This window comes from Alosa alosa, chromosome 16, assembly GCF_017589495.1.
Source record: "Alosa alosa isolate M-15738 ecotype Scorff River chromosome 16, AALO_Geno_1.1, whole genome shotgun sequence".
NCBI classification, from domain to species: Eukaryota; Metazoa; Chordata; class Actinopteri; order Clupeiformes; family Clupeidae; genus Alosa; species Alosa alosa.
Genome location: NC_063204.1, coordinates 15,483,500 through 15,508,820, shown reverse-complemented (window position 1 = coordinate 15,508,820; position 25,321 = coordinate 15,483,500). Strand labels below are relative to the sequence as shown.

Below are 25,321 nucleotides of genomic sequence, written 5' to 3'. Positions count from 1 at the left end.
TATGAAGTCTATATATATACACAAATCCAAGTACTTTTGTCCATTACATCTACATTAAACTGCTAGAAAAAAGAGCCTTTAAGCTTTCTTCTTTGCTTTCTCAGGCACTGCCCAGAGATTTCTCAGAGATGACCGCTCTAAATCAAATAGCAAGATCAATCCACATACTGCATTGGTGACTTATGTGTTTTACCCAAATGCTTTGCATAAACAGCATGCATAGTTCATTGCCTATAACAGATGCTTTTGGACAGAACTTATTATAATTAATTAAATAAATAAAAGCATAATTATTTTCAAGTGCAGTACATATATAACCAACTGGATATAAGTGAACAAGTAATTGGCATTCTATATCAATATTGATATAGTCATTAATAGATTATGCATTCTCTCTGAGGATTGTCAACTGAAAAAAGAAACACAGTACTGTTGTGTTTTGTCTCTATACTATACAAGAATTGAACACATCACCAAAAAATACACTGCACTGGAAATGATACACAAATATACACTTGGCACTGAAAATGAGTAACACAATGCGTATACACATGAATACATTCTATGACTGATAATCCAGTCAGATGTACATACACAGAGCTTTCCCACTGTTTTCTCTCTTGCATAGATCCACATCTTCAAAAAGTCAAGGCTACACACAGAATGAGAATTTGCATGATTTTGGTCATTCTAACAGCAACTTAAGACACTTTGTATACCCCTGAGGACCTATTAGAGCCAAAAAAACTCAAGGCGTGTTGGGTGAGTGTTGGGTGAGTGTTGGGTGAGTGTTGGGTCATCTATTTCCCTGTGACAGGAAATGGGAACATCAAAAACTCAGCTTTTCCAACTGCAAGTTCCACCGAGGATTCCATGCGGCCGGGCATTCTGTGCCAAGTCCACTTGACAACAAGTGACTAAAGAAGCTTCAACACGCTAAAAGCACCGCTTCTGGCCAAAGAGATGGGAAAAAAAGAGCAACTTTTTTTCCTACTCGGTGGGCATTTGCCTCTCCAGTGAAAAAGTTGTGTCTGACTGTAAGCATGTGCATGCAACTCAGCAGGCACTCTGAATAATTCACAGGGGTGGTAATAGTTCAGCACAAACATAGCGTGTCCCCATGAATAGACAAGAGATGGGGGGTTTTATGGAGATCTTGGTTCTCTGCACGCAGCAATGTATTCCCATCACAAATCAGAGCGCAAGCACCGCAACCCTGTTTCCAGAGTGACTGCAGCCCTCCCTCGTGCGTTTCCGTGGGAACCTCAATGGCGTGCCATATGTGCTGTGTGCGAGCGAAGCCTTGATGATAATCTCATGTTCAAACAGACTCTGAGCGAGATGGAAAGCGCATATGATTTGGTTGGATTGAGCAGCTCGGCCGCAGGCTGCCGCATACAGTCCATGCCAGTGCAGTGTAATCTGTCTGTGTGCCTGTATGTGTGTGTGTGCATGTCTGACTGTCTAAATGTGTCATCCTGTCTGTGTGTGTGTGTGTGTGTGTGTGTGTGTGTGTGTGTGTGTGTGTGTGTGAGTATGCATGCTTATAAATGGTGTGTGTGTGTATGTGTGTTTGTGTGTGTGTGCATGCGTGTGTTGAGACAGAGTGTGGGTATGCACGTGTCCAAGCTGGCAGAGGGGTGGCAGGCAGTGAATATAAAAGGCATCAGATTTGACTCAGACCAAGATCCCAGAGGAGCGGATTAGTGGCCATTGACAGGCCGAGGGATTTCATTCCTCAAAGGAGGGCAATTAATCCTGGAGCTGCGGAGCCTTTCACTCGAGAGTGAGAGAGCACAGCTGCCATGATAAACGTGGTGTGGTCCTCCATCGCCTCCGTAGCACTATTGAGAAGGCGTTGCTCTGCCGGGCACATGAAGAACCATGCCAGTAGCATTGCCGGCACGCTGTCACGTGATCTCACTTTCTTGAATTTCCCCTTGGGGATCAATAAAGTATCTATCTATCTATCTATCTATCTATCTATCTATCTATCTATCTATCTATCTATCTATCTATCTATCTATCTATCTATCTATCTATCAATCAATCAAGCACACTGTAAAGTGGTCAAAAAGTCAAATACTTCATACCCAAGGTGGTGCACATCGGCAAATGAGCCAATCATTGGCCAATGAACGCGAGACAAAAAACATTAATTGTTTCTGAAAATCTAAAACAATATGAAAATATTTTCAATTGTTTGCCTTTTTCAAAATATACTCAAACCACAAACTACACAAACCCTTGCTATGAAGGTACAGTGTGCTATATCACGTTTGGTACGCTCCATGTTTCAATTCACTGTGAATTATCCTTATTTGCTTCAGTGATTCATATAAAAAAAGCTTTAACTGGCTACACTGTCCTTTACTTCCACTCTGACACCCAACAGACCAACACACAGTGCAGCTATAGGACTCTGCTGCAGGGCCAGGAGCTTGATTGTTTTGTGTTCCATTTCAAAGTTCAAAGGAGTGCATGTTTGCATATTCAGCAGTCATTTCAGATTTTAATGCATTTATTTGCCTCAGTGGTTCAAATAAAGAGCTTTCATAATTTTCACCCACACTCACACACAAACATGAGATACATATATAAGCTCTTTTAAATGGTATCCCCTAAAGGAGCCCAATAGTATCAGGCTCAGAGTCTGGCTCCTCTCTGTGGTCGGAGGCTAATTAAAAGTGGGGGAGTCAGAAATAAGAGTCTTCGAGCTCCACGCCCTGCCAACGCCAGGCTGTTCCACGCAGCGAGCGCGCCGACACTACCCGCCCCCGTGCCACCCGACCCGTAGTACCATCCACACCACCATCTAACCTCTGGTCCCATGGAGACCACTTCAAAGAGTGGGGCCTCTCATCACCACGGCGATTTGAGACATTCATTACTCAGCCACCTACGAACACGCTCCACAACCACTGATCCAGTGGCCTAGCATGGTTCCACTTTACGGAGTAAGACTTCCATCATTACCAGCATCTCTTCCCTCTTTCCTGCATTCATTATACAGTACAGCTCCTCCCAAAACCTAACAGCAGACGAAGCCCTGACCTTACGCACTTCACCTCACACAAAGCAGCCGGCTGCAGACCACACCGTGTGCCAACACACTCCTCCGCTACCTCCTAACTATGACAATAAATATAACCTTGAAGGGAAGTGTAGAAAAGCCATGTCTCTAGCTCATCCTGTAGACTACATAATTACCTGCTTACAGCCACAACAAACTTCATTCCAAGTTGTACTTTGAATCTATGGGTCATTACTCTCATCTCAGACGAGTGCAGCCACAGTGAAGCCTCCCTCGGTTAGAGCCTGTTTTTGATACGAGAGTTGGAGGGCGGAGGCGGCAGCCGCACGCAGAGGACAGAGATGGTACTCACCCCATGATGAGTCCATTGATGTAGTCGTTTCCTTCCATGTGGCCAAATTGGAAATCCCTGTAAAGAGAGAGACGACTGGTGTCAGTCACATGCCTGCAATCCAAAACCAAATTTAACACTAATGCTGAAATTCATCGCACACAACCCTGAGCTTTTGTATTATAAACACAACCAGCCTGAGGGGCAGTCGTGGCCTACTGGTTAGGGCTTCGGGCTTGGAACTGGAGGGTTGCTGGTTTGATCCCTGACCAGTAGGAACTGCTGAAGTGCCCTTGAGCAAGGCACCTAACCCCTCACTGCTCCCTGAGCGCCGCTGTAGCAGGCAGCTGTAACAGGCAGCTTACTGCGTCGGGATTAGTGTGTGCATCACCTCACTGTGTGTTCACTGTGTGCTGAGTGTGTTTCACTAATTCACGGATTGGGATAAATGCAGAGACCAAATTTCCCTCACGGGATCAAAAGCGTATATATACTTATACCATGTTTAGTATACTGACAGAAACCCTGGCCACACATTGCTCATGAGGATAAAATAATTGAATACCACTGAACATCATTGTTCAATATCCAAGCACCATCTAAGTGGGCAGGCGGAGCTCTTTGAGCTTTGCCATGTCTATTGTGTGACACCTACATTCAGAACTATTGTCACATCTCTATCGGCCTTCATCTCTCTCTGGGGTCATTTATCTATTCTATACTATACGGTTGGGCAGAATTCAATCTGTGTCTCACTGTCTAGGAGAATGGTCCGTCGTGGAAGAGTTTCTTATGTACAAGTGTTTCTCTCTTTCTTGTCTTTTTCTCTTCTTTTCTTTTTTATACTATGCAGCCCGCAAGGCTGATTACCGAAGCTTGGGTATATCAACTGCCCTCATATTTGATCTTATCTAAAGACATCATGCTGACTCCCCTGAGTATGCAACAGTATATTCGTGCATTCTCAATTGGAGAAAGGGAAGAGAGATACATAAAGACATTTGAAAATCACTGTTATCAGGGGAGAGTGCTCATGTGCAGAAAGTCTCCAGAGATAATACCAAGAGAATATGACACACAATTTCCATACACTTTACGCATCGGTGTGCTACTTTATGGGTCTGTGTTTACCTCAGTATATTCCACATTGTGGTTACATTACATTACATTTTTTCAAATACCTTAGATAGCTGCAGACATTTGTACTTGGAAGTTCATCATATTTGATTAGCATATAAATAAATGTACTTCAGCATTAAGTTTGTGGCCCGGGGATGATGAGAAAGCCTTTCCCAAGCTTGGAATGTCTGAAGTTACATTCTGTTGAGTTGCACTGAGTTGCACTACACAGCCTAGAGTCCCAATATTAGAGGCAGTATTTGGAGTATGAGTGTGCATATATGCATTATGTATTTATTAACCCTCCATATCTATCCACCATATTCATTTTCCTCCTACTCCCGCCTTCCCTGCTAGGCATCGGAGGCCATATTCACACACACACACAAACATCACAAACATCTCTAAAAGACTCTGCATTCTGCATTCAGTAATAGCCTGGGCTATGCTGGGATAAAATGCACACTGCCCCCCCCACACACACACACACACACACACACACACACACACACACACACACACACACAGCCCCCATTACCCAGTCACACCCACTGCCTAATTCACTTGACATCTAATGGTTGGTTGGCAGGCTCAGTTCCCTGCACACACACACACACACACACACACACACAAACACACTTTGAAGGGATTTTGTGTGACGGCTTGATGCAATTAAGTACAGCCTACGATGCTCAGTTGCATTAAAAATCAAGAAGCAGACATCTTACATACAGAAAAGAGGGGACTAGAGAGAATGAGAGATACAATCAAATGATGGGTGGCAAAACAGAGGCAGCATATTGGCTGAAATACAGTCTCGTCTATTGCAATGGCTTGTGATGGAACCACCTGGAAAAAGAGACACATCAATATGATTGGAGAGAATATACATTCACTATGGCATCTTGTAACCATCGGAGGCCAGTAACAAACAGTTACAGATTCCAGAAAAAAATCTCCACAAGGTATCTGGCCAAGTATATAACAGTGGAGACAAAAGCTCCGCCTCCTTTGATGAATCACCAAAACTGAAGAAGCTACTGCTGAGATGTGTCCTGGTTTGGAGGAGAGGAGAGGGTGGTTGTGGACCTACTGCATTGAAAGGGATTGGAAACAAGGACTATGAAATATTCTTGTCAAATATCCGCTCAAACCTATGCATACCAACAATTATGGCACTTGACATTTCAGAGGGACTGTTTGATCAGCTTGACGACACAAGCCATCAGGCCAACAACAGTATGTGGCCATTATATTTTTAGAACACAAGGGGTTCTAGCGAGTGAGGCTTAAGACAACCCAGAGAACTGTTTCGAAAAGGCAAATATTATGTGACTCCTACGCTCCATGCTAACATAGACATTTTAATGTTCTCACAAAGCAACCTTTTGATGATGGCAGATGCAAATGAAGTTGAGGCCAGGTGAGTTTCTTTCTCTCCATGACTCACTACATGGTGGCTTACCTGTTGAAGTGATCTCTGTACTCTGTGGACACCCTCTGAATAAGATTCTTCAGCCTGACAGAGACAGTGGTAGGATGATGGAGAGAGAGAGAGAGGGGAGAGAGAGAATGTGTGAGAAAAGAGAATGAAAGATGTCACAATCCAAACCCATGCCTTTGAAAAAGCAATATGCTTCAATTTGGCCCGTATCCATTCCGAAAAGAGCCTTAGAGGACATGCTTGCATTGAAGAGCAAACTCCTGGTTTCCATGACAGCGAAGGTGTTTGTCATTTGTCACAGGGTGAGCAAGCACTTAAAGCTGCCTCTCACCTGGTGCTGTCCTCTGCATGCTCCTTCTCATCAATGATGGCAATCGCCACCAATTTACCTGAAACAAAATAAGTAGACCATAAGTCAGAAAAGTGGAAAAAACAGTTCACCTTATACTTGATACATAGGCTCACATATACCGCATTTTCCGGACTATAAGTCGCACTTTTTTTTCATAGTTTGGCTGGTCCTGCGACTTATAGTCAGGTGCGACTTATATATGAAAAAAAATATATAATTGAACATGTTTTTAAATGTTAATTTATATGAACTGACATGAACCCTACATGAAACATTAGCGTCTACAGCCTCAAGAGAGCGCTCTCAAATGCACAAGTCCTGTGCACTTTCAGTCAGAGATTAGCGCTTGCGCTATGCCTGAAACACACGTGCATATACTCAAACTATGGCCAGGATTCTATTTATAGCCGGGCCTCAGATTCGGGCAAATAAAAGCCAGTATAATTTTGCTTCAATTTAACTCACAAAAGAGCTCTTCTTAATAATGTATATTGTTGGTTGGTTTAATATTGTTGCCAATGAAAAGTCATCATCCTACACCATGAGTCTCCAACACGTTGCTCTCAAGCTACCAGTCACGCACACAGCCCCTTTCTGAGCTAGAGGCTGAAGCAATAACCTACATTTAAACACAATTGTTGCTGCCAGGTATCAGCTGCTTTTATATATATAAAAAAAAAAGTAAATCATGCATAATTTATAAAATAATTAAATTTAGTCTATCTTAGACCTCTTTAGCTATATGGAATAAGGTTTCCCTTGCAGCACAGCACACATACCATGAATGAATGAAAGCGGATGCCTTTCATACATGAAACTTAATGAACCATTGCCATTGATAGCCTACCGGTATGCCGCTCCTATAATGAAAAGTATAGGCATATGTAAACGCAAGAAATAAAGGCCTACAGCTGACTCGAATAGCCTACAAGCCATGGTCCAAATAAAGGTGCTGTGCTTTGCCCAGCCATAATTTGAGGATTTACCATAGTCTGTCCCCTAAACATTCCTCATCCGTTATCTAGACATGCATGAAAACATTTGAAAACAAAACTCACTGCCATGTAATATTTGATCGCTGTTTTGCTACTAATTCTCTTTCACGTGAATATGCACAGAAAGTGAAAGTAGGCCTACTATGCTCTCCGTGTCTGTCTGTTCACGTCCGCAATCGATTATAACGTTCCTCAAATGGAGAACATATCCATGTTCTCTCGCGTTATATTATATGCGTCATGCATCTGTGTTTGCAAAATTCCTGACGGTTCCTGATCGATAAACATTTGTTTTCCTTTCCTGTCGATAGCGGTTGGTGTATAAGCACCTAGGCTAGGCTATAATTTGACTTTAGCGGTGACAAATCCTGCTGAGAGAGAGAGAGAGAGAGCAGAGGCAAAGTACAAAGTGGTCCCTGGCAGCGTGTGTGTGTGTGTCTCTGTATGGGGTTCAATTGAAGTCAGAGTTGGTCCGTCCAGTCAATAGTCCCGCATTTAGGCCGCTCCATTATTAGATTAACGTCAGACAGCACTGTAAAATGTGTGGGAATTTCTCGCACTATGATGGCTAGAGTTGCGGGACTTTTATTAGTATGCTCAATACTTTGTAATAATGTATGCGCAATACCCTGCAATCCAGCTCTGAAATTTAGGCCCTGGTTTTAAATGCGCATCTTTTTTTCTCATGCTCCCTCGGAGGTGGCCAGCGAGCATTTGTTCTGTTGCCAGCTTGTGACAAAATATCGTCCAACATGCTTGATTGCATTGCATTCTCCACATTTTTAGCTAAATTTTCATGTACCACATCAGCATTTTTGTTCAGTGAATCTTTTTGTAAATTGCTTTACAATAGCTGCCGGACCCTTGTCAGCAGCCTTCGGCTTGCCTCTTGCCACTATTCACTCCATCTTCAACATTCCCTGTAGAACTCTCAATATTTTGGCCTCAATGTGTCCAGTTACATAGTCTGTCTGTTCTTAGTCTTGGATTTTGTGAAATAAATTTCTAAATATCACCTGCTTGCTGCAGCTTCGGTCTGCACGTCCTTTTAAAACGCATCTTTTTCTCTCTCAAGCATTTATTCTGCTGCCGGCTTGCTTTACAATTACCGTCGGGCCTATAGGCCTATTGCCTGGCTTGCCTCAGCTTCGGTCACGTCCTTTTAAAACCGTCTTTTTCTCTATTATGAATATTTAATCTGCTGCCAGCTTGTGACTCCATATCGCCCAAAATGATTTCATTGCATTCTCCACATTTTTAGCTAAATTTTCATGTATCATATCAGCATTTTTGTTCAGTGAATCTTTTGTAAATTGCTTTACAATTACCGTCGGGCCTATAGGCCTATCGCCTGTCTTGCTTCAGTCACGTCTAAAACTGCATCTTTTTCTCTCTTATGAGCATTTAATCTGCTGCCAGCTTGTGACTCCACATTGCCCAAAAGGCTTGATTGCATTGTATTCTCCGCAATTTATACATTTTGGTGTACCACATTGCATTTTCTTTCAGTGAATTTTTTGCTTTGCAATTACCTTGCCCTCCTCTTGGCTGCCTTCACTCCTTCGTCTTCATTAACATTAATCTTTTTGGCCTCAATAATCCAGTTACATAGTCTCTGTTTTTGGTTTTGGATTTTGTGAAATACTTTTTTTAAATAAATGCGACTTATAGTCTATACACATATACAGAGAACGCCAGTTATTATTGGGAAAATAAGTCCCTTCAGGGTGAAGCAAGACCCCTCCGCTGGTAGCGTCGGGTCCGGTTCACTGTCGGGACTTATTATGACCGCCCAGCATAGGCGAAGGCGGTCATATAGGTTTAGTCAGATTTTTTTTTTTTTTTTTTTTTTTCGACATGTCAAATTTCCGTCCAATGATTCGGGACACTGAAAGACCAGGGGGTAGACAAACTTGGTGGGGCATGTAACCCCATATGGATAGCATGGAACCATCGTTTTTCGTTTTGATCTGTAGCCCCCACGCTGGACTGCACCCCGAAAGGAGGGTAGGGCGAACACAGTTTTCTGTGAATATCTCGAGAACCGTGGGTTTAGGAGGACCATTATTTTTTGTATGTTGATCTCAAGGGGCCATGTCAACGCATTCCATAACCACTCATTTCATGTATAGCGCCACCTAGTTAAACACAAAAAGTAAAAATGAGGTGGTGTAATTGAAGGTATCTGTGACCTAACATAGTCAAAACTGCACGAAATTGGAAGTGTAGGATCATTATGACACCCTCTGTATGCACGCCAAGTTTTGTGGAATTCCGTTCATGGGGGGCCACACAATAAATTAATTTATGTTACTATACACCAACTGGCCTGTAGGTGGCGGAGACAGTTTTCTGTGAATATCTCGAGAACCGTAGGGCCTAGGAGGTCCACCTTTTTTTTGTATGTTGGTCTTAAGGGGGCATGTCAGCCCATCCCATTACCACTTATTTCATGTATAAGCCACCTAGTTAAAAATTAAAAGCATAAAATTAGGTGTTTTCATCTCAATATCTCTGGCTGACAAGGTCAAAACTGCACAAAATTAAAAGTGTAGGATCATTATGACACCCTCTGAATGCATGCCAAGTTTTGTGTACTTTTCGTTCATGGGGGCCTTACAATAAAATAATTTATGTGTACATTTAGTGACGATACACCAACAAGGATTCGGGACACTGAAAGACCGGGGGTACACAAAACTTGGTGAGCATGTACCCCATATGGATAGCATGGAACCGTCATTTTTCGTTTTCATCTGCAGCCCCCAGCTGGACTGGACCCCGAAGGAGGGTAGGGCAGACACAGTTCTCTGTGAATCTTTTATGGTATGTTGGTCTCAAGGGCCCACATAAACCTGGCTCATAATCACTCATTTGTGATTTGCCCCGGTAAAAAATGAAAATCAGTAGGATTAAAAGAAAGCCAAAATAAATATTCATCATCATCATCATGGCTGCATTTTCAGTATTGGCTAGAAGTAGTCGTTTGTCCACTAGATGGCGATCGTTGCAGTGAGGCGTAATTTTGTTGGAAGTTAAAGGGGTTGGAAAAACAATGGGACGCTTCATACAAGGACTGTAATTTACCATGGCGAACATCTAATAAGGATAGGACGATGTTCACATGAAGTGTAATTCCCATTTCTTCTTCGAAATAAATCTGAGGATGTTTATCGGACATGCTTGGTTTTACTGCAGGAATGCGTTAATCTTGTAATATCAATAAGGACCTAGGTAATGTTACCGTTAGCGTTGGTTGAGTGATGGAGGCATTTGATTTATTGCATTTGTAGAAAACTATAAATGCGGTTATACCAAGCAAATGTATAGCAGCACTGTTTGTATCTTTCGACTGTCATTTATTGCACGTGCTACAAAATCATTCTGTGCAATGGAAGATTTACCAACGTTACACCGGGTCTGATACAGTTTTGCCTATACATGCGTGAGACTGAGGCGCCTGTTTATTTTGTTTTAAGTGCGTGCAGGGTGTGAGAGGGGAATCGATGTGCTTTGATTACAGCTTGGTAGTTGTAGTCTGTGAAATTAAAAGACGCGTGTGTGTGAAGTATCCAAACAATGACACCTTCATTTCATTATGGCTGTTTTAGCAAAACACCTTAAGCTACTGTGTAGTAGGTCCCATTTAGAAGTGGCTACTTCATTTTGCTTTCATTGACTCATGGAGCTGCGTGAATGTTATTACAACTTTTCGCCACGATATGACAGTTTAAGTCCGCTTGATACTGTAAGGCGAAGCCATTGGTTTCAAAGGAGATTTTATTTGTGTCGCCAGCATAGCCTATTGACAATTTATGTTGTCAATAGGCCTACCTTAATCCTACCTGTAGCTTAGGGAAGCTAACAACTTTCTATTAGGATCTAGTTTGTTAGTTACCGTTTTGTCATAACTCCCTGATGCATTTTTGCATTTAGAATAGCCAGAGCGTGTATATCTCAATCGGAAAATTAAACAATATCGGTGCCTATGGACTAGGCTGGGTGAACCCAGCCTGATCTGCCCGCTATTTATTTTTGATTTCTTAAAAGATTGAGCTTGGTCTGATGAAAGCCAGACTAGCCATGGACCTCAGTTAAACAATGCAAGGGAACATGAATCAGCCTATATTTGCACTAACAATAACGGACAAAAGCTCTTCAACGTTGGCCCGTTAAAATGTGTATGAACAGTCTAGCGGCGCATTTCATCAAGGCCCATTTGGACATGTCAGTTATTTGCACCACTGGTTAGATGTAAAACAGCGCCGTTTCAGACTAGGCTACTGTTACTTAATTTGTGCATTAACAATAACGTTTCAGACTACTGTTACTTAATTTGTGCATTGACAATAAAGTATTACATGAACTAAAGATGACTAAAATCTTATGTAGAAGAAGAAACATTCACAAAAAATCCATCCATCCAAAAATGACCTTTGTTTTTGATAGCTGTTGAAAAGCTTGACATGGAACTGACAGAGATGTTTTTGTTTATAAATACATAAAAAATAAATAAATAAATAACATTATGCTAATACCTTTTGCTTTTCCCAAATACAATGTAGCCTACAGGTGTAAGTGACCTTTCATCAATCCAGTTGCAATGGATGAACTGTGATGAACTGCCCTACTTGTGATTGTTTAGAGATTTTAAAGGTTTTATAACAATTCTACATCTTCTTTGGCTATTCTACAATCTATTCACCTTTTCAGCACCAGTAGGGTACTTTCTGTGCAGCCGCGACACACACACTCAGGCATGCCAAACAAGCATACACAAAAGTTTCAAGAGTGGGGGATGGAGTAAAATATGGAGACAAATTGAAGTGTGATTTATTTTCGCGGAACGGATGTACAGGACTGAGCGGCGGTCATATTTTGTACCGCTATGCGGTACATCTAGTTTTCTCAATAATGACCGGCGTTCTATACGTTGTTAAGTATTCCTTGAAGGATCAATACTGCCATGACAATACCACACCTGTCTCTCCCAGTTCATAGAGTGTGAAGCCATCAATCTGGAGGTAACCCTGGAAACGCTCCCTGTTCACCCACGAAGACAGGCTGCCATCTTCATATTCTGAGACAAGAGGCAGGCAAGGAGAAACAAAAAAGAAAAATCTTTATAATTCCTGTGATGCATACACATAGTGAAACATACAAAAATAACATGCATTTCCAACAAATGACAAAAAGCAAACTGAAAATTCTGACAAATTCAATAACTAACAACTGCATGTCTGAAATATTAAAAGAACACTGCCAACAATGTCTCACAGACATACAATAAATACTAACCAAGAAAACCCAGAATCAAATTTATATTTAAAATCAATAACAAACATTCTTTGTTGCACAGTGGAGGCTTACCGCTGGTCTGAATTTTTACTAAGGGGAAGAAAAATGTGTAGCCATAGTCAACATTTGGACCACCTACTGGGGATGCAGAGCAACTCATCTGTGGGCCAACTTCCACCAAGTGTGCCAACAAATGTTTGCCTTTGGGTAAGACGGTTGGAAAAGACATGAGGCTAATGAATGAGTGTCTATGTGAAGGGCACCCAATACCAGAGATAGATTAGTCAAACAGAAACCTTTGCTCATGGGTGATTGTTAAAGGCAAGATTCAATATCCGTAGACCATTTTAATGGGACTGCAAGACAGCCACACAACATGGTTGTTTAGGCACTGAAATACTGCATTCTAAAAAGTTCCATTTATTTTTTGGACTACCAATAACAACTTATTTTTTCAACAGGAAATAATAAGGGACAACTTTATATACAATGTTAACAAATGGCTATTTTTGCATGTCAGAAAAATGATCATTCTAGAGTGAAGTCAAAATTATTTCCCAGCAGATGTTGCAGTCAAAACACATAAACTTAATGTAATCAGTTTTCAGACCACAGAGTAAAATAAAAAAGTCAATGTAATAAATGCTAACTGGACGCTGAAGAGTAAACAGACATGCTGTTGTGGCAGGCAATCAGATGCAGCAAATGCTAAACTCAGTGAGTCAGGTTCATTTGACATGCACCCATTGCAGAGAGTGAAGTATGGCTCTAGAGTATCATCTTAAGGATGAATAGAAGAAGATATAAAGATATATTGCATAGGTAAAAGTGCAGAGTTTCTGAAAACCTATGTGACACACTGTCAAACATCGTCAAATATTCATACCTGGCTCTGTGTGAAAGTCTAATCCCAGAACAATGATACATGTGGGACAATTGAGATAATCTATTTCTGATCCTGTCTAAATAGATTAAGACGATGCTTCCTTGCAGCCGACAGTGGCCCAAACATAAACAATGAGCACATCTGACAGGCAAGTATGTCTCAAAAGAGATACTGTTGAGACTCTCCCCACTGAAGCTTGTTTTTGGAGAGATAAAACTGAAAAATCAAATGACAAAGAGGTGAAACGACCATTCTTAGGTTGGATATGAAATAAGATATGACAAGGAATTCACTACAGTGTCACCTCCCCACAGAGAATCACACAAGATGTGAAGTGTCCATATTTTTTAGGCTTAAAAATGAATCTCAGAAGACTTAACCATCCAGTACCATTCCCATCTGCAACATCCTGCCAAGGGTAGTAGATCAACCAAGTACCTTATGATATTAGAGAAGCTGCTCATTCATAGTGAGACAGATACTGCAAATGTCATTATAAACTTTGTTGAAATGGCATCAGTGGAATAACAAAAAAATTGTAAATATCCTGTTGAGTAGATGAACTTTAAAGTTTTCCTTTATCTCTCTCTGTCTACTGATTTTTAATGTGTTTGCCTAACGCTCCACCCCTTCATTACGCAGTCATAGATGTCAGAGGACAGGATAGTCAGGGAGGGACACAAACACTGGCACACGCACACACACCCAGACTGAATCACTTTCACCTTGGAACAAATTAGTTCTACTGCTGCCTCTAGCCTCGACACACATCTACACCATCACAAGGGCACACTACACAAACACACATTACACACACATACAGACACACACACACACACACACACACACAAACAGTGAGACAGGCAGAGCTAACTATTAGGCTGTCAGAGGCTGGGAGGCCATGGCTCCTCTGATGGACAAAGCACAACGATGACAAGGTCAATGGAGTCTTCAGTCTCTCAGTGTAGGCAGTAACCCATAGTTGGGGAGTTTGGGGGGGGTCTGGCCCCCCTGATTAGGACCTGGACACCCCCAGACTGGGGGTCTTGGGGATTGCATTATTCAATTATTCTTACGTGATGTAAATTGCATTTCTGTCGCTCCCAAACTGCGTTAAAATGGTGTTTAGCAGCCAGAATTTCAAAAACGCTACTAATATGCTATGCACATGTAATGTGTGAATTTTGTCAGTGAAAATGCCAACTGTAGGCTACTCATTCTCTATTAACATTCATGCTTACCTGACTGTGTGTAGATGTAGCATGCCTTAGTTACTCGACTCGTGGTGTTCACTACATTTAATACACACAAGTGCATTACACTACTGACATGAGTTGAAAAGAACAAACTGCCTTTTAAGACGCACAGTCGACCCCCCCTCCCCCCCTCTGTTTCCCTTTCCTCCTCAGTGAGATAGTGCTTAAGCGACTTACATAATGCAATAAAAAATATATATATATATTTCAGAATTTCACTAAAAGCTCCTGCATTAGTCAGTATGCAATAATATCTAATTCCAGCATAACATCATAGTGCTTCAGATTCACCCATTCCAAGTGGTAAAAAATGTATGGGCTCCCATGCTTGCAGCTTATTCTGCTCTACACTGCTGCAGGACTTTAAGTTTGCTACGTACAGAGAAACAGTCAAAGCTTGGTTGGGTTTGTGTCAAACAGGATTAACAAAAACCTGGCCCTGCTGCATCTGAACAGCAAACAGGAGGCTTCTCTTAATATGATACAATACTGCCATGTGATAAAAAATTACTCTTTCAAGGGTTCATGCTAACCCCACTTTTTTCTGCATGTTGTAGACACACATAGTCCTAGGACACAGCAAATGACACAGCAGTAAAACAAGACCCTGTGAACTTCTAGGCACTTCCTTTGATACCTCAAATAAGGGAAACGCATGCCTAAGTGCCATCTCATTTCAGGAGTTAATTTTATTGCCAACGGATCATCCTACCTTCTATATGGCTATCTGCAAATGCAGTAAAAGTGATATAAAAACAACACAGAAAGCAATTATGTTCTATGCAAACTTTTATCATACTTGAGGTCCTGTGCAAATCATCCTGTTCTCCTCTGACAGGAAGCTAACCTAGTCCACTAGTGGCCATTGCATCAACCGTGGGAAAAGAAAGACAAACCACCTCAAGCTGTCAGCTACCTCATCCAGGTAAAAATAATTCTATACAAAACAGAGGCATATGTTGTATTAACTTAGTATTGTCTAATAAAAGGTCTAGAACTAGACTACTGGTCTTGTGGATATTAATTTGTTTACTGCACTGATAGGTCATTTTGCGTACGATTTGCCTGGTCACAAAACTGGGCAAACAATGTTAAGCCTATGATATTGGCATGGAATGTTACATATTAATATAAATGAACGTAATTGTTCTGTGTATTGTTTTTACTGTATTTTGTTCACACTGCATATGAATACTAATATGTACATGTCAGATCTCCCAAGGGTTTGGTGGTGTGCTTTCCTGTCTGCTCTCTTTTCGCCATGGCAACAATAGACGGACAAGAGGCTCTGCATATCTCAGTGGTGGAGAACAGAGTTCGAGGCGGGATGTGGGTGGTGAGGGTTCAATGCGATGACCCTTTCCTGTTAGGTTTCCTGTGGCGAAAGGAACCTTTTTGGAACCAAGAGGTGAAGCAGACGGACATAATAGTAGGGGCCTGGCCATCCAAAGTGCTCGAGTTTGTGCTCAGAGCCCAGCACAGAGCTCGGGGGCTGGACAACTCACACTACTGGGGGCCCTTTATGACGGGACTGTGTCTGGACGCTGTATTCTTCCGATTCTCCCTACCACCTGAGGTACTGGAGAAAGGCTTGCTAAAGGCGATGCAGGAGAGTGGAGGAGAACTGGTGCTCTACCGCTAACATGAGATATCTTCCACACTGGCCATAATATTCATGGACTGGCAAAAAAAGACTAATTATGTTAGAAACTGGCACAACACATTTTAAAGGTAAAACAAGGACTGATAATACGCATCTATTCTGCAATCTTGTCTCACAGCTTTGAAATGATTGATTGAGTCTAGTTATTCATGATTACTGTGTTGAATTTCTTATAAGATATTTCGGTCAGTGGAGGAACTCTCAGTGGTGTATGTTTATTGTTTTTTTATAGCTGTTTTTTATAGCTTCTACGGTTATCCATTTTCTTTATCTAATTAATCTAACATTATTTTACCTTAATACACAACCTGCAGTCCTAAATAAAATAAAAAGGTCTCTGGACCAGTATGTTGTACAGGGACAGGTCATGGAACAGAGGTTTGAGGTAAGTGTGTGGAAACCATGTGAGGAGAGAATGACTAAGGCAGAAAGAATAATTCCACCACTGCTGAAGTGCTTTGGATAGAGCCACACTATCATTTCCCCTTGGGCTGTGCCGTTTCCCTAAGACACAGAAGGTTCCCCGCTGAAAAGAGAAGGTTACACACCAGATAAATCACAGCCTGTACTGGGAAAGTTCAGCACAAAGTGGCAGCATTCTATTTAGGGTTTCTATGCATCAATGCAATGCCTCGCTCTCCCTGCCTCACACATCAGCATGTTTGTGAATGCGTGGGCGTACTGTATGCACAGGGGCATATAAAAATGTGTGTGTATGCCATAAACTATTTTTATACTTGGTCAAAATCCTGTAAGCTTCAGCTTTGGCACACTGGCACCTTTGCATTTCAAGAGGTTCAAACATTGTCGAGACAAACTCATTTCAGCAGATCATTCTCAGTGGCCAAATATGCAGACAATTCATCCTTGCTCTTGTTCATCTCTATGAATTCTGAGTGGATTTCTCTACTACAGTAACAGACTAACCACAGGTCCAACAAAAAGCTGAACCGTGTGGCTCCATGACAGAGTCTCGGATCATACCCATGAGCAATGAGCCAGAAGAGGAAGAAAAAAATCAAAGAGACAAAACACACACAAACACCAGTGTGAACATGGGTCAAAAAGGACAAAGGGTTAGCACTAGCCTGTAATTTAGCTAAAGGCCTACCTACCATGGTGGACAGGGATCAAGGTCAGATATTCACTAGAGTCCATGCATTTATGCTTTCATGTGTGTAGTGAAAAGAGGTTGATTTCAGAGAAAATGTGAATGCTTATTTGAGTCACATGAGGATGCTATCTCAAGAAACGTTTTTGTGAGAAGAAAATTACTCACGATCATATGTGAAGTAGCTGCCATCTTTGAAGACCACCACAGAGGGCAACTCAGGCAAAGTAACAGTCTGATGACAAAAAGAGAGTGAAAGAACTTTAGCAGTAAATGAGCATCGGTATGTTTGGCTGGAAGGATGTCAAGAGCCCAAAACATGTCATTTCAGTGAAATAGGACAAATTCAAAGGAGGATTGTGAATGATGACACTTAAGTGCACTGCATGGTAACTCACCTCAGGTAAAACGTCCTCTAAGGCAGAGAAGAAGTAAGTGTAGACGATCAGCTCAGATGCCACCTCAATGTACTTCTCCTGGATTCAGGAAATAGAGGTGAGACCAGGGTCATGCATCCGTTTTCTGACGCAGTCCTCACTACCTCTTAGCCAAGGCACAGGCCCAAGTAAATCACAAAATAATGAGGCATCGAAGAGCTACGGCTGATTATCTGAAATGTTGCTTTGGCCATGACTGAGTTATAGGCACTGTCTCTCACATCAGCATCATTTTATGGCCAATCTGTCACAGTTGTTGGGAAGCTCTGGTGACAGTGCTTTGCAAACCGCGACGTGCTCGCCTTTATCCCAAGCTGCCACAGCACCCTACTGCAGGGCCACTTTATGGCCCAATCAATAAATGCAATTTTCACTGCGGGGCACATACAGAAACACAATGCCTAGGGTACACAGACATTACAAATATCAGCCAACATCCAACTTTTATTGTCAGAGAAGAGCTAAACATGTCTGACTTGAAATAATCTGCGTGCAATGCAATCTTCCTCCTGAATTCTATATTAGATTTCAGAAGTCCATGATGGGGGACTTGTTTGCCTTGATAAGGAGGACAAACACACACACACACACACACACTAGTGCCAGAGCTGCCATTAGCTGCAAGGATCAGTCAGCTACTGACATCGCCATCATGCATGATTCATGACCACAGTGGGGGAGGGAACAGACAAGTGTGTCCACTCTGTGACATGAGAGCATGGGCATGGCATTAGAAAAATCTATAGACGGAGCCCTGGTACAAAGCCATTGATCATTCTGAGGGGGGTATGGAATACGCAAAAAGGAATAGGTTTTATATACGTGTCTGATAATGACCAGGGATGTATAATAAACTGACCCAATGGGCTCTGGACAAAAGCAGTAAGCCCCGCACTCTGTCACTACGTTTAAGAAAACACTGCAGTGTACCCAACAGTCAGTCCCTTCAACACAATTTTAACAAAAGGTCATTTAAGCAGAGTTTCTTCAAATACCTCATAGATTTATTTCCAACATTTGTTTCCTAAATATAGCAACCACAATGTTGGAGCGTGTCATAATGGGCTATTTTTCTAATGACCTGCCAGCTGTCGCTTCCAACTATTACAGGCTTACTTTCAGCGGTGACTCCCCACCGATGTAAACGAACAGCACATCGTGCCTCTTCATGACGTGCTCAAACATCTGCTTGCTTGGCAGGGGGCGCACAGCTGGCCTAAAATAGAGAGGGAATAAGATAAAATCAGAAGGCAGAACAAAGAGACACTGGTTGCACCTACAATATCCAAGCTGTACAAAACGATGGGGGGGAAATGATGAACACTTGACTGGTGTAACCAGTACCATGTGACACTGGCTGGAACACAATAGTCAATACTGTTACTCTTGATCCTCTAGCTCCATCTGGTGGACAGCTGTGGCAAAAATACATGTATAAGCATACAATGTGACAATATATGGGTAATTCTGTATTTTAGTGTTACATTGTTTTCTTCCACATGTAGACAGTCATATTTAACATCGCATATTAGGATTGTGCACAACAATAAATAAAAGTGAAACACCCATGACATTTACAGTATCTGATATCTGACACACTTCTAATTCCACTCAATTTGAACCAATTTGATCATATTCCCTGTACATTTGTGTAACTTACAGACCCCCTTAAAACAGTGACAGTTGATCTCCAGGGGCTTATAGTACTAATAAATGGCAAATTAATTCATTTTATATCACATATGTGCATCTGGATGACACATTTAGGCATTCTTCAGCATCAAGTTAAATGATAAACTAGTGTCCAGAATGATGAAAAGCCTGCTAGCCTTACCCAGCGACCCTGTTAGCGAATTCTATGATGTCATCTTTGGTCCTTGGCCCTTTGTAATTATAGGCCATATCTCCTTTAAGCCTGCGATGCAGATTGAGATGGACACAGACAGGGAGCAGAGGGGAATGGGAGGCAGAGGAGAAGGAGGGGGGAGGAGAATGAGAGATAATGAGAAGGTCTATTCAATTCTCTATTGAGCTTGACAAGAACAACCTTATATAACCTTGCGTGAGTAGATTAAAACTAAATTTATCCCTTTAGGATACTTATGGACACCAAAACATTCAGTGTTATGACTGAGTACTTAAGATGCCTTAACAGTTCTGAATAAATACATAGTATAATAAACCCATTTGATGCAATTTGAAGCAGAAATCCATGGCTTCCGGTTTCACGGATGCATAAAAATAAGACACAGAAGTCAAATGTCCTAATCATTCTTTAACAAAGAAAGAAAAGAGAGTAGACAATTGAACAGTGAAAAGCCAGGAACAAAACGCCTTTCCTGTCATTTAGTTGCAAATGTAAGTGGCTGAACTTCACTAAAGGCTACCGAGACTTTGCATGGAATTGTGTTCCATGGTCAAATAAAATGACAATTGAGCTTTTTGGCAACAAAGACTCTTTATTTTATTTAAATTATGGGCAAAGGGCAGTCACTCAAAGAGCAAAGTGTCTGATACATAAATACTATTGAATGGCATGTGGGACCATTGAGCTGACACACCAAGGTTTTTTTCTTTGTTTCTTGCCCATGACATTACATTAGCCAGCAGATTTTGACTCATTAAATCAGCTTTAGTTAGACTTTAGACTTTTTCCCCACTATTTAAATTAGGGCCCAAGGAGTGTTTAGTGTACTGTACATAGAAGGACGACTATACTGAAAGAGCCCCATGCCTACTGTTATGGTGGAGGGTTTGTGATGTTGTAGGGATGCTTTCCCTCAAAAGGCCCTGGGAACCGTATTATGGTGCATGGTACCATAAACTCAATGAAATACCTAGACATTTAAAATTGAAATCAGTCTTCCTCTGTCAAGACACTAAACGTGGGTCAGTACTGGATCATCTAGCAGGTCAATAATGCAAAACATAGGTCAAGATCAGCTCTAAGCTACTGTGCATAGAAAACCATTTAAAAAAATTATACAGAAAACATGTGGGGGGGTAGAATGTATAAAAGAAATTTGTATCTGCAGGATCTGGGGATGTAGAGATCTGAGGAGATTCCATGAATAGTCAAATTCCCTGCTTTGTATTCTCCAACATTATGTGAAGTTATTGGAGAGCTGTTTTTATTGGCAAAGGGAGGTTTTACATAAGTATTAAGTATTAAATACAAGGGTGCCAATAATTGTGGAACATCTGTTTTTGTAAAAAAAAAAAAAAAATAATAATAATAATAATAATAATAATAATTTCTTGATCCGTTTTTTTTCTCAGAATACTTTTGCTCCCACATTGTTTTCAACGTGAGCTAGATCACCAAAATATGTTTTTTATACCTCTTTTACATATCTTTACCATGATCAAACTGAAAGAAAATCTCCACTTCCAGAGAAAAAAAAGTCAACAGCACACACGTATGAGAACCAAAAACAGGCCCATTATTTTTTCACTGTACAATAGATACATATAACAGCCAGAGCCTTTGGACAAAACAACTCCACCAAATTGTTTTCATTGTTTCCAGGGTAATGCCACTCCGCTTAAACTAGATGTGATGGATGCCAGGACTCTGCTGATACCCTTAAGGAGTGTTTGCTAGGGTTACATGCATAAACAAAGATTATTCTTGCCCTGTCTGCCAGCCTAATGAGGGAGAAAAGAAGTGATCCCCCTCGTCCTCCCAACCAGCAGCCCTAAAGCCATTTTCCCTGAAGGCCTGGCATTAAATAGTCCCCCGAGTATATTTTATTCTGATCTCACTTTGAAGGGAACTTGGCTAAAAACAACATATTAAAGCCCCTGCTGAAGTAGACATCTGCGGGTCTGATACAGCTATGTGATGGTGGATGGCCCAATTACTTTATTTCAGAAGGAAAACGGAGAAAACAGGCTCCAAACCATTTTTTGCACAAAAAGGCCTTCATAATTATAACGCACATTAACCCTTTCATCTCAAAGCTAAATGGGGTATGGACTACAAACCTGTAATATATAGGAGGAAATTAAAGGGTTAAGTGGATCGGGTTGGGTGGTCAGGCATGAATAACTGCTGCGCTAGAGGGTACCAATTTACTCCAGACTGAATGTCTTATATTTTAGTCATAATAAGGGTGTGTTTGCCTCTCTAGCCTTTCATTTTTATGTTATGCCAAAGATCCTTAATATACAAAGATAAAGCAGCACAGGCTTCTACAATGGAATGGAATTGTACACAGTTCCTGCCTCCTAAAAAGGCGTGGTCAGAATGCGCTGACGCTACCTCGTTGATGAAAACGTCAAAGATTTTTCTTCATTTTCGCCTCTCTCTTGCTGTGACCAACTGGAGCTGGCCTGGGTGACTGAATTTGGTACATCGTCGCGGGCAAGATGTGGTCTGATTTCCAGGTAAGTGGCAGTTTGAAATGTGGCAAGGTATTTGTGATTAGTCTGTGTCTGTGTAACGAGTTATCTATGTAGTAAAATGTCTGCGTAGTTTAGGTAATAACATTATTATTATCTCGTGTCGCCGTCATGAATGTTAGCTCATTGAGGAGTAACGTTAGTTGACGTTAGCTAACCATCTGATACCTATAGCAGAGCTAGCTGAGGCACTAGCTACCAGATTAATTTGGTAGTTAGGCTACAAAGATAATTTCTTAACCTGATATTTGCTCTACCTAAATCGGAATCACTATAGCTTGTGGATCAGATCTACTGCAAAGTTTACACTGATTTAGCAGTTTTGAAATGTGTTTAGCTGCTAGTAAAAAATGAGTACCGGATGTACACAGTTGTTGGTGCACTGAATTTTATTATCAGCTTAGCGTAGTGAAACATTTAGTTTTACGCCATATTCTGTCTGTCCTCGATGACGCGACGATTTTCTCTACGGATCTCTGCCCCGATCCTGCACATTACAAATTTTTGTATTAAGTTTGTCTCTGATGGCAAATGTGTAGTCAGGGTGGCGCCAACGATTGTGTTGAATAACGTTACATCAGTTCTGAGTAGTTTTTTCGGATGGTCTTGCACAGACCCTTATCAAGCAGCACTAAAATGAACGCCATGTTTGCTAATTCTCTCCCCAGTTGTTGGACGAGCAGAAGGACGCTTTATGGATGGTGAGGATGAACCCGCGATGACAGGGGAGGAATGAACTTGAACCTGTGTTATTCAGAGGATAAGTCAATGCTATGTACATAGACTGTGTTCTGTAACTGTCCGCTCTTGTGGCCATTCAAATGTATAGGGCAATTCCACGCGAAAACTGTAACATCCACAACACCAACACAATGCCATGGTATTTAGTTGGCATTATGGATGTGACAGTTTTTGGCGTGGAATTGCCCTATACAAGTTACAGACTTTCAAAGTTAAACATATCAAATATAATTTCATATAGGCTACTAACAATCAGACCTGAAGACTTCATGAAACACTACCAAAATAAAGTTGAAACTAATTCTACAAAAGGCACTCCAAGGAAAGCCTTTTTTGGCTGCATTGGCCAACATGTTTCGACCAACAGCCTGTCACTATGAAACTCTGTAACTAGATTTAAACTTCCCTCTGTATGGAAAAAAAAAAAAGATCTATTATTCAACATTAGTTAACACACTGAGAATGATTGCTGCACTATATGTATTGTTCTCTAGCAACCTGAAGGTCCAAGACTCAATCCACTGAAGGCTCTCCGTAAGATGGTGGATCTGATGTCTGCTTTGTGGTCCTATAGGGACGCCATGGATTGGGGTCAGAGATGCCTGAGAAGAAGTGTTTGTGTTTGTAATCAAGTGCTGTAATCACAATTTGACTGATGCTAAAAACTGGAGTAGGGTATTTGAATGGACATTTATACCGTGAATTTAAGACATCAAAAAGCCTGTTCATGGCCTCAAAGAAGTCAGTCGTAGTATTTGCCTAACTTGGCAGCCTCTCCAGCTGTATCATAGTCTTCAGTCCTATTGTGTTATCACAGCATTTATAGTAGGAAGGATCATATTAAGCAAAGCAATGTGCAGGTGTAGTAACTTAATTTCAAGAACATAAGAACATAATTGTAATTCATGATGTTTTTTTATTTTACTTTGTGTGGTGTTGTCTCTGTTTTAGGTGCTGTAAATGCTGGCCATATGACTTCAACCTTCAACCAAACGAAGAGATCCTGCTTTCCTACACTCCATTCAGGATGTTAGTTAATTCAAAGACAATAACAGTATTTAGTTTTGTAAATGCTTAACTACCACTCAATGCAGGACACATCTACTGGCAGTTGATGGAGGGGGTTTAGGGCAGTTGTGCTATTCTTTTCCTTGTGGGTAGACTGCAGAATGTGGCTATGTATGCAGGTGTTAAATTGTGGGATTTGTTGAAAATGTGAATTTCAAATAAAACCCTACCATTCAAAGTTAGCCTCACACACTTTATACCCTCCTTTCCTCAGGTTTACTTGTTTGGATCGGATGGACAAGTCGGCACTCCTTATATTAACAAGCTACCTCTTTCTTCTACTAGTTCAATAATATGGTATCTGAAAGAGAAATGCCAGTGTTCATCATATTTTTAGCCTTATGTCAATGAAAAAAATAAGTGGTGTAGGCCTATTGTATTTCCATTGTAATTTTCGTGGGTAGTAGGCCTAAAGATATGGCGTGTGGCGGCGCCTGTGGGATACATCGATTACGCTTACTTTATCAAACATCAGAGGTAAGGCTAATTGAGAAAGCAAACGCCTGGTTAGGTGTGCTAGTTAGCAACTTGTTAACCAGGGCACGTTTTCCCATAACCATAGTTGCTAACTAAGTTAGCTACTGTGTTGGTTGCAATGCAAACTATGGTTTTGGGAAACGCACCCCTGGCTGTCCAGATTATTATGTGATATGACCTACTTGTTAAACAATAATATGCAATACTATAGTACAGTGGTTCTCAAATGGGGGTACGTGAGATTTTAAAATATACAAATAATTAGCAATAAATGTAGTCATGGATTATTACAATTTAAAATGTTCCAAATGTTTGAATTTTGTATGTGTTTATTAGTTCCAAAGTTTAATAAATTAGACACTGATGGCACAGTGCTCTGTTTTAAATCCTTTTTTTCTCAACTAAAAATGCTTTGCGCTGGTTAGGGGGAAGGCTACTTGGCTGAAAAAATATTTCACAGGGGGTTCATCACTGAAAAAAGGTTGAGAAACCACTGCCCTAGTTTATGTGTATGGCCGTCTGCTATACAGCCTATTTGAACGCAATCCAGACATCATAAACGATGCTGATCAGTCAATATGACGTTATGTACATGTCTACGTCCTTAGGGAAAGAGAAGACAGAAAGGTGTCTGTTTATGCACCCAAAGTTTAGGCATTTTCGCGATTGAGTGATCAACATCGAAGTGGTAAGCAACGGTAACTT

The 25,321-nt window shown here is 41.1% G+C and overlaps 1 protein-coding gene across 1 annotated transcript in view; it reads right to left on the bottom strand.

Moving 5' to 3' along the window:
* The window catches only part of tmx3b (thioredoxin related transmembrane protein 3b), a 38,205-nt gene that overhangs the window by 7,050 nt on the left and 5,834 nt on the right, over nt 1-25,321 (bottom strand). Inside the window, 8 exon segments of the mRNA XM_048266397.1 lie at nt 3,387-3,443; nt 5,950-6,003; nt 6,260-6,317; nt 12,257-12,355; nt 17,658-17,724; nt 17,888-17,965; nt 19,043-19,142; nt 19,761-19,841. Coding sequence (XP_048122354.1) covers nt 3,387-3,443; nt 5,950-6,003; nt 6,260-6,317; nt 12,257-12,355; nt 17,658-17,724; nt 17,888-17,965; nt 19,043-19,142; nt 19,761-19,841 — 594 coding nt within the window.